General features: G+C 43.1%; 1 protein-coding gene across 2 annotated transcripts in view; it reads right to left on the minus strand.

Moving 5' to 3' along the window:
- LOC134467972 (integrin beta-3-like) overlaps positions 1-12,342 on the minus strand; it is a 70,299-nt gene that overhangs the window by 7,270 nt on the left and 50,687 nt on the right. For both annotated transcript variants that reach the window (XM_063221995.1, XM_063221996.1), the window contains 2 exons: positions 2,385-2,607; positions 321-421 (listed from right to left, as the gene is read on the minus strand). In XM_063221995.1, the coding sequence (XP_063078065.1) occupies positions 321-421; positions 2,385-2,607 (324 nt within the window). The remainder of the gene's footprint in view (positions 1-320; positions 422-2,384; positions 2,608-12,342) is intronic.

Genomic DNA, 12,342 nt, shown 5'->3' on the forward strand with positions numbered 1-12,342 from the left:
AGTTGTGGGTGCAGGACTAGCAAAGTCACATGAAAACTGAAAATAAAGTCCGCACACCAAGCCTCCATTTTTTTAATTTTATTTTATACATAGTGACGTTTCAGGCAGTATGCCCAAACTGCTCGAAACGTCACCATATTAAAATAAGAGAAACTGAGGCTTGGTGTGCAGACTTTATTTTCAATTTTCATGTGACTTTGTTAGTCCTGCACCCACAACTTTTCGAGATTTAGGGCCGAGGCCATTGAGTGATTTCTATACGATCAGAAGGGTTTTAATGTCAATTATAAACCTCCCTGGCTGTCAATGTAATAACTCACCTATATCATCCACCAGTCTGATCTCATCTCTGCAGATGCGAGCGCAGGAGTTGTCGTCAAAGAGCCTCCCTCGCTCAAAGTTTTTGCATTCCACACACTCCCTAGAAACAAGAAAAAAACACATAAATATCATCACTGTTTATCTATATGTCCAGTGAGACTGTATGTCTGCCTGTCTGCTCAACTGTCTGTCTGTCGGTTATCTAGTCTGTCCGTCTGTCTGTCCATCTGTCTGTCTGTTCAACTGTCTGTTTATCTTTCTGTCTGTCCATCCGCCTGTCTGTCTGTCTGTCTGCTCGCCTGTCTGTCCGGCTGCCTGTCTATCTGTCCATTCAGCTGTCTGTCTGTGTGTCTGCCTGTCTGTCTGTATGTCCGTCTGTCTGTCTGCCTGTCTGTCTGTTTGCCTGCCTGTCTGTCCATCCGCCAGAAAAGAAGAGATTCTGTCTCTCCGTCTGCCTGTTCAACTGTCTGTCTGTCTTTCTGTCTGTCTCATCTGACTTTGTCTGTCGGTCTGTCGGTCTGTCCTTCTGTCAGTCTGTTCTGTCTGTCTGTCAACTGTCCTCTTGTCTAACCCGTTCAAACATCACAAATCTGTCAACACTTGGGTGTTTCCCAAGGATCTGTGAGGAACAGTGTTTCCTATTTTTATTTCTGTCTCTCAGCCTGCCTGTTCAACTCTCTGTCTGTCCCGTCTGCCTGTCTTTCTACCTGCCTGTTCAAATCTCTGTCTGTCTGTCTGTCTGTCTGCCTGTTCAACTCTCTGCCTGTCTGCCTGGCTGTCAGCCTGCTTGCCCTGTCTTACTGCCCCAGTGTCTGTCTCAAACATCATCAATCTGTCCACACTTGGGGCTTTTCCAAGTCTTTGTCAGGCCAAGTGTTTCCCATTAGTGATACTCTCCTATATCTGGAAGTTATATGACGTGCCACTCCGGGTAGGGCTGGACTGGGGGAGAAATAGGGCACAGGCACTTTTGACTTAAAGGCCCCCCTCATAATTAGCGGCACAGAACTGACTCACCGGTGGGCCCTGCACCCTCGTGTGCCCCTATTGTCATACACATATACATATATTTTTTACATTTCTGAAAATAGGGGCCCACAAGGGTGCGAGCCCCCACTGGGAAATGCCTGCTATGCCAGATGCCCAGTCCAGCCCTGACTCCGGGCTCTACTGCTGATGATGATGATTCGATTTGGCATCCACACGCCTTATAAGGAAATCCAATGCTCTGCAATACACGCTGGCCGTACTGTACTCTTGTGCCAAAACTGTTCACTGCGTTGGAGCAACATTGTAGCGTTTCATATACTCTAGCACTGGGGAGAAATGCAAGGATCTATGTTCCCTATTCCTATTGTACCTTCCCAAACATTAAGACTGTGGGTTCCTGAAAATTCTATAAATAGAATGTGTTCTATAACAATGCAAGATTCTAAAATTCCAAATTGTATTGTATGGCGCCCAGAATTCTATAGAACTTTCACTGCCCGAACATTCCTGTCACACCGGTGTGACGATACACTCTTAAAGGTTAAGAAAGTTATGAAGCAAGAAGTTATTTGCAGAGAGTGGACATCATAATCTTATTTTTTAAATCCTGGCTATTTTAGACACAGCCTATGTAATGTCCTGATGTAAGCGAAGTTACTGTAATTGCGTCAGTGACATCATAATAGAATGGAGCTTGGCTGGGGGTCTTTCTGCGTTCCCTTGTGATAGTTGTTCCTCTGCAAAGTATTGTGTGGGAAAGCAACTTTGCAAGGGAGCCAAACAGGTATTCTGTCTACGTTACTGTATGTATTGTATAGTACCTTTATTGAACTATGATGTAGGCCTATGTGTATGTATATTCCAGTCTACTATACCATTACTCTTTCTGTTAGCTGTCAGTAAAGACTACTCTCATTTTCATAGTACAGGTGTCAGGGCAGGAAGGGCATTTCTCGCAGTTGGCTCTGTAGGCGCGTGGCTGGATACACTAAAGTAGGCACGCTACTTTTACTATAACTAGGCCTACTACTATAATATTTCTACACTGTAGCCCATCAGTGATATCTACTCACTTTTTCATGGTGCAGGCATCGGGGCAGGTCGGGCACTTTTCACAGGTTGCTCCGTAGGCGCCGGGCTGGGTGCACTCGCAGGTGCCGCACACACACTGGCCGCGACCGCTGCAGAGGAGGCCCAGGCTGGACATGCAGGTGTCCGTGCGCGTCGAGCAGTTGCAGTTCTCACCCTTCCAGTCCGGGTCACAGTGGCACGAGCCGCAGTGACATTTACCATGACCTGGAAGAGGAGGAGGAGAGAAGAGGAGGAGGAGGAAGATGAGGAGAGAGGAGGAAGAGGAAGAGGAGGAGGAGGAGGAGGAGGAGGAGGAAGAAGAAAGGGGACGGGAGAGTAAGATGATGAGGTGGGAGGGGAGGAGGAGGAGGGAGAGGAAGAAGAGGGAGAGGAGAGAGGAAGAGGAGGGAGAGGAGGAGGGAAAGGAAGATGAGGAGGAGGGAGAGGAAGATGACGAGGAGGGAGGAGGAGGAGAAGAGGAAGAATGTTTAAAAACATTATAATGCCCACAATACTGTTTAAAAACAGAGTGTCATTTACTGTGGCCTTGAGTACGAGGAGAGAGGAGAGGAAGAAGAAGAGGAGAGAGGAAAAGGAGGAGGGGGAGCAGTGAATTTCACATGCTAGATAAAGGAAGAGGAGAGAGGAAGAGGATGAGAATAAGGAGTGAATTTGCCATGAACCTACAACATCTCCGTAACCACTAGGCCACGGCTGCCGCCGTATAGCACTGATTCTTGAGAAAGTGGCTAAAACAGGTTGTAATGTTGACAGAAAAAAACAAAGTGAATGACAAAATTATATGGTATATCCTCGTAGACTAAGGTCTTGGCTTTTCAGAAATGCACAAGGCCAATCTCCCCATTATGTATTTTTTTCAGAAATCAGGCTTTTCTCCGATCATACCTTGTTTTTTGTCAACACCGTCAGACACAATTAAAAGTTATTAAAATTGTATTGATTTGGTTGAATATGTATCTGGAGTTTTTAAGTGATTATGTGTATTTTTTGGTTCACACATATGCCTTTAAATGTTGAAAATTCACTTTTGTTCTATTTTAATACTGTTTCATGTGTTCTAATTTTAAAATATGTACCGTCATACGATGCTTACTTAACGCCTAAATAGAACAAACAATTTTTTGTAATTTCACAAATATTCGTGTAGGCTTAAATTGGCTATTACTTTGATATTTCAACAACTCCTAAGGAAAATGTTGTAAGCACATTCCTTTAAAATGTCCAAAACTCCTTCTTACGGTGGTGACTTAAGAACTGACGGTGGTGACAGTAATCTGAGAGTAGTGAAAGTGGCCTAATTAGTACCTGCATTTAGCAAAATAAATAGCCCTCTCAAGTCAATGGCATCTTGCATAAACACTTTAGTTTTGTGTGTGCACAGTATGAGCATGTGTTTTTACTTCATTAGTTAGATTATCTAGGAAGTAAGCCACTGGTTGTTGAACATGTGGTAAAAACAGCTTTTAAGTTGTTCAAATCCAAAATATAGAGGTGTATTATCATAGATGTAGGTCTTGCCTGTGCAGTGAATGCATTGGCCAAGCTCCCCATGTTTAACATTTTTCATAAAATGGGCTCTTTCTTGTTTTGTCAACAGCGGCAGACAGAATTAGAAGTAAAAACACATGTTTACTGTATTAAAGTGAATTACTTAAACAATTCAACATAACTGTAGATACTTATTGTATGCATATTCTTAAAACATGTCAAAAACACGTACAACATGTGTTTTTTGGTGAACTCCATCAGATGTCACCACCGTCAGGTTTTCTGACAAAAAAAACTCCAAATGCACCTCAGTGGTGGCTAGAGTATCATTTTGGATCACAATTATTACTAACATGCCTAGTAATGTTTCATTAACCAGCACAATTTAGTAAAATATGGAACAACATGATGAGCAGAACAAAATCTGACGGTGGTGACATCTGACGGTGTGAGACAAAAAAACACTCTTTTAAATATTATGCATTGTTTGTTCACATTAGCCATTTCATTTTCGCTCTGTTTCTTGGGTGCTTCATACCTTTTCTGAAAAAAATATATTTATTAACATTAATGTAATACAATACTATTAAAACCCCCGACGGTGTTGACAGTTTATGGTTGGGACAGTACCAGTGTCCAAACAAATTAACAAACTGAGGACAAAATAATAAACTTACAGGAGCTTCAGTGATGGTGAAGTAGGCAGTAGAGCTAAAGGTTTGAAAAGGGGTCCTCAGTAATGAAAATTACCTTGTGCATACCTGATTGTATTGTCTTTTAGAAAAAATCTGACGGTGGTGACCAATATGCTGGACACATTTTGAGCAATCAGTAAATAATAGTAAATATTGTTTTACATCCACTATGTGCACATCTGTAGAACCACTTTAATATGGTCTTCCACATCATGGTGATATTGTTCAATTCTGTTAGTGATTTTTGTATTTTAAGTCAATTGAAATGATGATGCCAGTCCTTGGGACAGGCGTTTTTACAGGGAGTGGACAGGTTTATAGCCATGAAAAGTAATAAAATTACACTTAAAGGAACAGACCACCCTTTCTTGTTTTGTACACATTTGCAGTATTTCCCGGCATTATTCATGAATGTGCATATCATTTTCTCCTCAGTGTTTTCAGTACTTAGATTTATCGGATCAGAATTATTAGCATAGCTTAGCATAATCACTGGAAGTAACTGGTAACTTTAGCATCAAGCCACAAGTGATCACTGGACGGAATTAAATTGCCGTTTTACACTCTGGTGAATTTTACATTAATTTTAAAGTGGTTTAGAAGTACATTTGATGATGTTTTAATTTGTACCATAGACTTGCATTGCTATGCTTAATTTGGCTATACTGTTAGACGAGGCAATGCAAACACATAGACGAAAATGATATGCACATTCATGAATACTGCTTGGAAATACTGCAAATATGTGAAAATCAAAAAAGGGTGGTCTGTTCCTTTAAATATTTCAAACAACTGTGTATTCATGTGACAGACCCCTTGGCCATTACCTGGGTTCATTTTGTTTGTGAAAATTTAGTTGATTTTCAACAGAATTAATATTTTACTGCAGGGACATGTTTTTGCCAAACTTTCAAGAATCAGTGATAGTATATACAGTATAAGACAACAAATAGCTCTTATTTCTCTACACGTCCAATGATCTTCAGTTCCTTCATCAACTCCAGATGGAAGTCAGACTGAATGTAACATCGGCTTCCTCTCCAATCCCCTTGAGTTTTAAACTTGTGGCCATAACCAGTTTTCAATAACAACACATCAAAACAATTTGGTCAGATAAGGAGTTTGTAATTGGTTGTCCTCACGTTAACTCCACACACCAGAGGATATATATCCAACCTCAGTTGAAAAGCATTCATTTGGCCTGTCATATTCCCTTAAAAAAAAAAAACATTTGTCAGATAATGGGTTTGCAATTGGTTGTCCTCACATTAACTTCTCGCACGAGATGATGCAGACACACACGCGCACACACACGCACACACACACACGCACACACACACACACACACACACACGCACACACGCACACACGCACGCACACACACACGCACACACACGCACACACACACACACACACACACACACACACACACACACACACACACACACAATCACAGTCAAAAAGCATTAATCTGTCCTGTCATATGGTTTTCTAAAAAAGGAATTTTTCGCTGTTGAAATATCCTGGGAATTTCTCCGCAACCCGTAAGAGTGGAAGAGGACACTGTCTGGCTTTGCTCTGATATATCGTGTTTCTGTTTTTTTTCCCTACAACTGGACATGATTCTATTCTTTAACAGGAAGACAAAAACATGGAAATGTGTCTCCAGTATATAGTAGTTTGTATTTGGTAAAGAGTAGTACCAGGGCCATTTCAATGCATTTGGGGGCCCAAGGCAGAGAGGGACTTAGGGTCCCCCTTTTTTCTCTACAAACTATTAGGGAGGGCCCTCCATCGTCAAGCTACTGGGGAGAGAGATGTCACTAGCAGTATCATTTCACAGCCATTGCTGTTATTTAAATACAAGTACATACTTGTAACCAACCATTACCAGGGGGCCCTCATTCAGATAGGGGCCCTAGGAAATTGCCTTGTTTTCCTTCCTGGTTGTGACAGACCTGCATGTATAGTATGTATGAGGACGAACTAAGCGCAGAAAAGCATATTCTGCCTGTGGTTAATCATCACCACAAAAACTCCAACAAAGAAAACATGAGAAGACATACTGTGGTCATATGGAAATGAGCGGTATGGTGGGCCTATAGTGTTTCAACCATAGTGTGTATATCAACTAAAAGCAGAAAACGAATGCCGTCTGTGGTAAAAATAATAAAAATAAAAATCATCACCACACAATAACAAAAAAGGAAAAATGAGTGCTATGGTGGACCGATAGTGCTTCAACCATAGTGTGTACCGTACATCGACTAAAAGCAGAAAACATATGCCGCTCGTGGTTAAAAAGAATCATCACCACACAAACAATAACAAAAACAGAAAAGAAAAGAAAAACATGCGCACACTTGTGCAACCAAACCATGAGAAGAGAAACGGCCCATGAGGTGAAGAGAAACAACTAGCCATATCCACCCTCCACCCACAGTCTCGCCACACTAGCGCTTGTAATCACCATTCTCTAAGTGCTACCCTCACTCTATCCCTCTCCTCTCCCACAGTCTCTCTACCCTCTCCCTCTCTGTCTACCCCTCTCTCTCCCTCTACCCTCCCTCTCTCCTTACTCTGGTATTCTGTCTGAGATAGGCTACTCATCAAGCTAAGCTTCAGGACAAAGCTATTACAACCCGTTACAGTAGAGGCCCCAGGAGTTACTGGGCGAATACACCGGCTGCGACGAGATTCAAGCGATAGAGAATCGCTTCTGTGCAGCAAGATTGAAGCGACTAGAGTATGTCAGTTAAAAGCAGAATGCAAGCATTCCAACATTCCCATTGGCTGTGGCACCTGTAAACGAACCGCGTCATAGCTAATTTGCATAATATTCCCAGGAGTTCAACTACAAACTGACACTTTCGTCACGCGAATCGCCTCTAGTCTCCTGAATCGCTTTTGTCGCGCGGCTCAATACAAATTCAATAACTTCTGTCGCTCGCCTCGCTCAGATCGTGGTCAGTGTATTCGTGTGGTTAGGGGTTTTGGCTAAAGTGTGTTAACACCCCATGTTGAAAGGAAAATATACGGTAAAGATCTGCAACACTGTTCGCTGCTCCCAAACAAAGTTTAATGGCATGGCGTTTCGGACTCACAGTCCTTCATCAAAGTGTAACTTTCAGTTATCTTCTGTTTAGTCCAGCACCTGTGCTACTGATGTGCGCACACTCACGGACTTTTTGGAACAGCCTATGGTTTCTCAGCTCGATGGCTTTGTTTTGGGCTACAGTATGTTAGCAGGCTAATGGTTTCTCAGCTCGATGGCTTTGTTTTGGGCTACAGTATGTTAGCAGGCTATTGGTTTCTCAGCTCGATGGCTTTGTTTTGGGCTACAGTATGTTAGCAGGCTATTGGTTTCTCAGCTCGATGGCTTTGTTTTGGGCTACAGTATGTTAGCAGGCTATTGGTTTCTCAGCTCGATGGCTTTGTTTTGGGCTACAGTATGTTAGCAGGCTATTGGTAGCTCAGCTCCATGGGCTTGGGTTTGAGCTACAGTATGTTAGCAGGCTATTGTTAGCTCAGCTCCATGGGCTTGGGTTTGGGCTACAGTATGCTAGCAGCCTATCGGTAGGTCAACTCGATGGGTAGCTCCTCTTGACAGGCTATAGGTCATGCCAGTACAACACTGCCCTCGCTTACTCATACCGCAGCAGAGAAGAACAACAATAAATCCTGCCCAGATGTACGGTACTCCCATGCCGCACCTCCCACTCCTTTTCTTTCTTCTCCTCTCCTCTCCTCTCCTCTCCTTTCCACTCCTTTCCTCTCTCTTCTTTTCACTCCTCTCCTCTCATATTCCCTCCTCTCCTCTCCTCTCCTCTCCTAACTGCTCCATTCCTCTCCTCTCCTCTCCTCTCCTCTCCTCTCCTCCTCTCCTTTCTCCTCCTGTTCTCCTCTCCTCTCCTCTCCACTCCGCTCCTCTAATCTACTCCTCTCCTCTCACCTCATCTCCTCTCTTCTCCTCCTCATCCCACCCCACACTCTGAGTTTGAACATACTCAACCCCCCCTCCCCCACTTGTCCATCCCCACCCGCTCGTCCACCAGGGGTTTCAGGTCTATTTTGGGATCCGTGACTTCATCGCATAACTGAGGCACCATGGGAGCCGTTTGGTGGGTAATTGTGGAGTATTGTTGGAACTCAAATGCAGAATGTGGGGTGAGGAGAGGAGAGAAGAGAAGAGGAGAGGAGAGGAGAGGAGAGGAGAGGAGATGAGAGGAGAGGAGAGGAGTGGGAAGAGAGAGGAGGAGAGGAGTGGAGTGGGATGAGAGAGGAGAGGAGAGGAAAGGAGAGGAGTTGGGAGAGGAGGGGAGAGCAGAGGAGAGGAAGAGGGGGAGGGAATGAGAGGAGAGGAGGCGGGAGGAGAGAGGAGAGGAGAGGAGAGGAGATGGGAGGGCAGAGCCAAGGCGAGGAGATGGGAGGAGAGAGGAGAGGAGTGTGAGAGGAGAGTAGGGGGAGGTTTGGGATGGATGATGGCCTACTACACTACTTGTACACACACACACACACACACACACACACACACACACACACACACACACACACACACACACACACACACACACACACACACACACACACACACACAGTTTCTGAGTTAGTTCTCGAGTAGTCTTTCATTGAGGGAGAAAGGAGGAGGAGAGGAGAGGGGAGGTGTGGGCTGAATGATGGTCTACTACATGATTCTGTCAGTGGTTTCAAATGGCACGCAGGAACACTCAAAACATAATGCGCATACGCAAACTTGCAAGTATGCAACACAGGCACATGCATACACACGCGCGCGCACACACACACACACACACGCACACACAATTTGCTGGATAATTTCAGAGTAACAACAAACACGTACACATACACGCAAACACACACAGACACACGCACACACACTCACACACAGCAAAATACAAAACTCCACAAAAGGTTAAAACGGGAAATGGCCCTTTAGTAAAAGTGCTACTTTGCTGGACACAAAGACACACTTTTTTACGTCCCTCTTCAACAACTAGTCAAACATGAACAACCACACTGAAATATGATATGTCCATGTGGCTTCAGACAGAAGTATCTCTTGAACATACTTAGACGATAAGAAAGAACACACGCACGCACGCACACGCGTGCGCACACACACACACACACACACAGCTTGTACATACTCAGACAACTATGCACCTCACAACCTCACATAAACTCTGAGATGATGTTTTTCTTTTTTACTGCAAAAAGTTTCAAGTCTGGCCCATATCACCAGCACTCCCTCCTGAAGAAAAACCCTAATCTCCGAAAACCCACTACTGGCAAAGTAGTCTGCTTGAGCCGTCGCTAGGGCTGTAACACGATGTTGTATCGAACCAAGAAATCGTGATACGCAGAGTCACAATCAGGGCTGGAGCTATAGGCGAGGCAAGCAGGGCATTTGCGCCTGGGCCCAGGGGCAGGGCCCTCCTGTATCAATAATGGGGGCCCTATTATGACATTGGTAGACTTTATGGAGGGCCCTGTCAGTGTTTTGCCCTGGGACCCTGTGTGCTATTGTTCCTCCACTGGTCACAATACTGTATCGTGGTGCAACATATAGTATCGTGATACACCCTCTCAAAGTTCTATTACCCTTCAGTCCAGAAAACTAAATCAAAAAGCAAATTAAATTCATTTTAAAAAGATACATTTAAAAAATCGCATCGAACCGTGAGACAAAAATCGTATCGTTACTGCTTGAGTAGCCGCTAAAAAAAACATGAAAAATCAAATGAAAAATATAGCTGCAAGCAGCAATGCGGGGCCAAGCAGTAAACTTGGCAGGGTCGCCACGGCAACAGAAGGATCTGCAGCGCCCCCTTTGGTCCAAATCTCACCAATGTTTGGTGTGCATTCCTTGGAGGGGAGTGTGATCACGTAAACCAAGTTTAGTTTGAATCCGTTGAAGAGCTGCGGTGATATGAGCTCACTTCCTGTTACCTGTATGTGGCGCTAGAGAGTCTGAGCTTGGGGTCTGGATTTTTTTGTGGGAGGTCATGGGATGGACTAGAATGTGTGCAAAAAATCCCAACAGAAAACGGTTGCTGAGATATGACCTCACTTCTTGAACCAAAATTGTGGGACAAGTAGCATTTTATTGAATTTCACAAAATTTAAAATGGCAGATTTTTTTTCTTGTGGGTGACATGAAATCATATTGTGTGTTGGATTCGGCTTGGCCCAAGGATTCTAGTGATAGTATTATTTTCAAAATTACTCATATGGTGTAAAAGCTACAGGCAAAAACGTAGCTAAGAATTTGACCTGTTGGTGGCGCTACAGAGTTTGAGCTGGGGATATTATTTTCTTTGTGGTAGGTCATGGGATGGACTACTATGTGTGTGAAAATCCTAGTTTAATTTGACAAACGGTTGCTGAGATATGACCTCACTTCTTGTTTTGCCACTTTTACGACAATTTTGATTGGCTGTCACGGCTTAACGATTAAAGGTATCCAATATTCTTTCAGACGGTCAGTCCAGAGATACTATATACTGAGTTTCGGGTGAATTGGTCAAAAATTGTTGGAGAAGTAGCATTTTTATTGAATTTCACAAAATTCAAAATGGCGGGAAAACTATCCTGTCGGAAAATGACGTCATAGCGTGCGTTGGATTCGTCTTGGCTCAAGGATTCCAGGGATACCAAGTTTTTGAAAATTGGCCCAGCGGTTCAAATGTTAGTAATTGCAGACACCCCACCATGTTTGTTGGTGCACTAGAGCAGGGGTGGGGAAACTTTTTTATTTCAGGGGCCATATGAAATTCTTTGGAGGGGTGTAAGCTTTCTGATGGGAGTACTATGAACACAAACCATGTTTCCCCTGTACTTTAGGTTTATATTAAAGGCAGCCACCTTTAAAACGCAATGTGTCATATTATTTATGAAGCTGCTAATATGAAATTATATTGGGGAGTGGATAAAATAACCCCAAGGGCTGCAAACGGTACAGTGACTTAGGTTCCAACATTGCATTAGATGGTTTGGGATGGGGACCTAAAATGCTTGAGTGAAGTGATCAGGAAACTTATCACGATGTATTTGCCAAATTTGAGCTTTTGGTACACAATGCTATGGGCTGCCTTAAAAAAACAGACCTGTTAGCATTTTTGTATGTTGCAGCAATGTGCCAGGTTTAGAATGAATCTGTTTGAGGTCTTCTGGCATGTGAAATGTGTTGTTTTACATTTGAGAGGCAGCAACTGAATTTCAATATGATTATTATTGTATAAATGTATCAATTATTATTATTTAAATAAAGAATAATTTTAAGAGTGTATTGAATAGAAATAGGTTATTTGCAACACTAAACAGAGAAGCACGTTTAGCTGCTATTTACTTTATTACTTTTTGAGAGAGTGTTATTTTTGGGAGAGTTGTGTTTACAAACACAGTGAACCCATATAGGTGTGTGGTCATGCTTTTCTGACACCCCCATGCAACAGAAATTGATTGGAATGTCGACCCCCCTGGTTTGTTTGTAATAAATTATTAACTATTACAAATAGTATACATACTTCATTTTATAGTTACAATTAGTTAAGTCACAAACATTTGCATGTTAGTGTTATGTTGTGCACTGGGTGATTGATTGTTGGAGTTAGGAGCCAAATGTAGTACTGGAGGTTGGAGTTGACTGTACCACACTGATAATGTTGACTGTTCAATAGAAGTACTGTAGTGCAGTGATTCCCAAACTATGGGCTGGGGCCCACTGGTGGGCCCT

The sequence above is a fragment of the Engraulis encrasicolus genome, chromosome 17 (genome assembly GCF_034702125.1).
Source record: "Engraulis encrasicolus isolate BLACKSEA-1 chromosome 17, IST_EnEncr_1.0, whole genome shotgun sequence".
Classification (NCBI taxonomy): domain Eukaryota; kingdom Metazoa; phylum Chordata; class Actinopteri; order Clupeiformes; family Engraulidae; genus Engraulis; species Engraulis encrasicolus.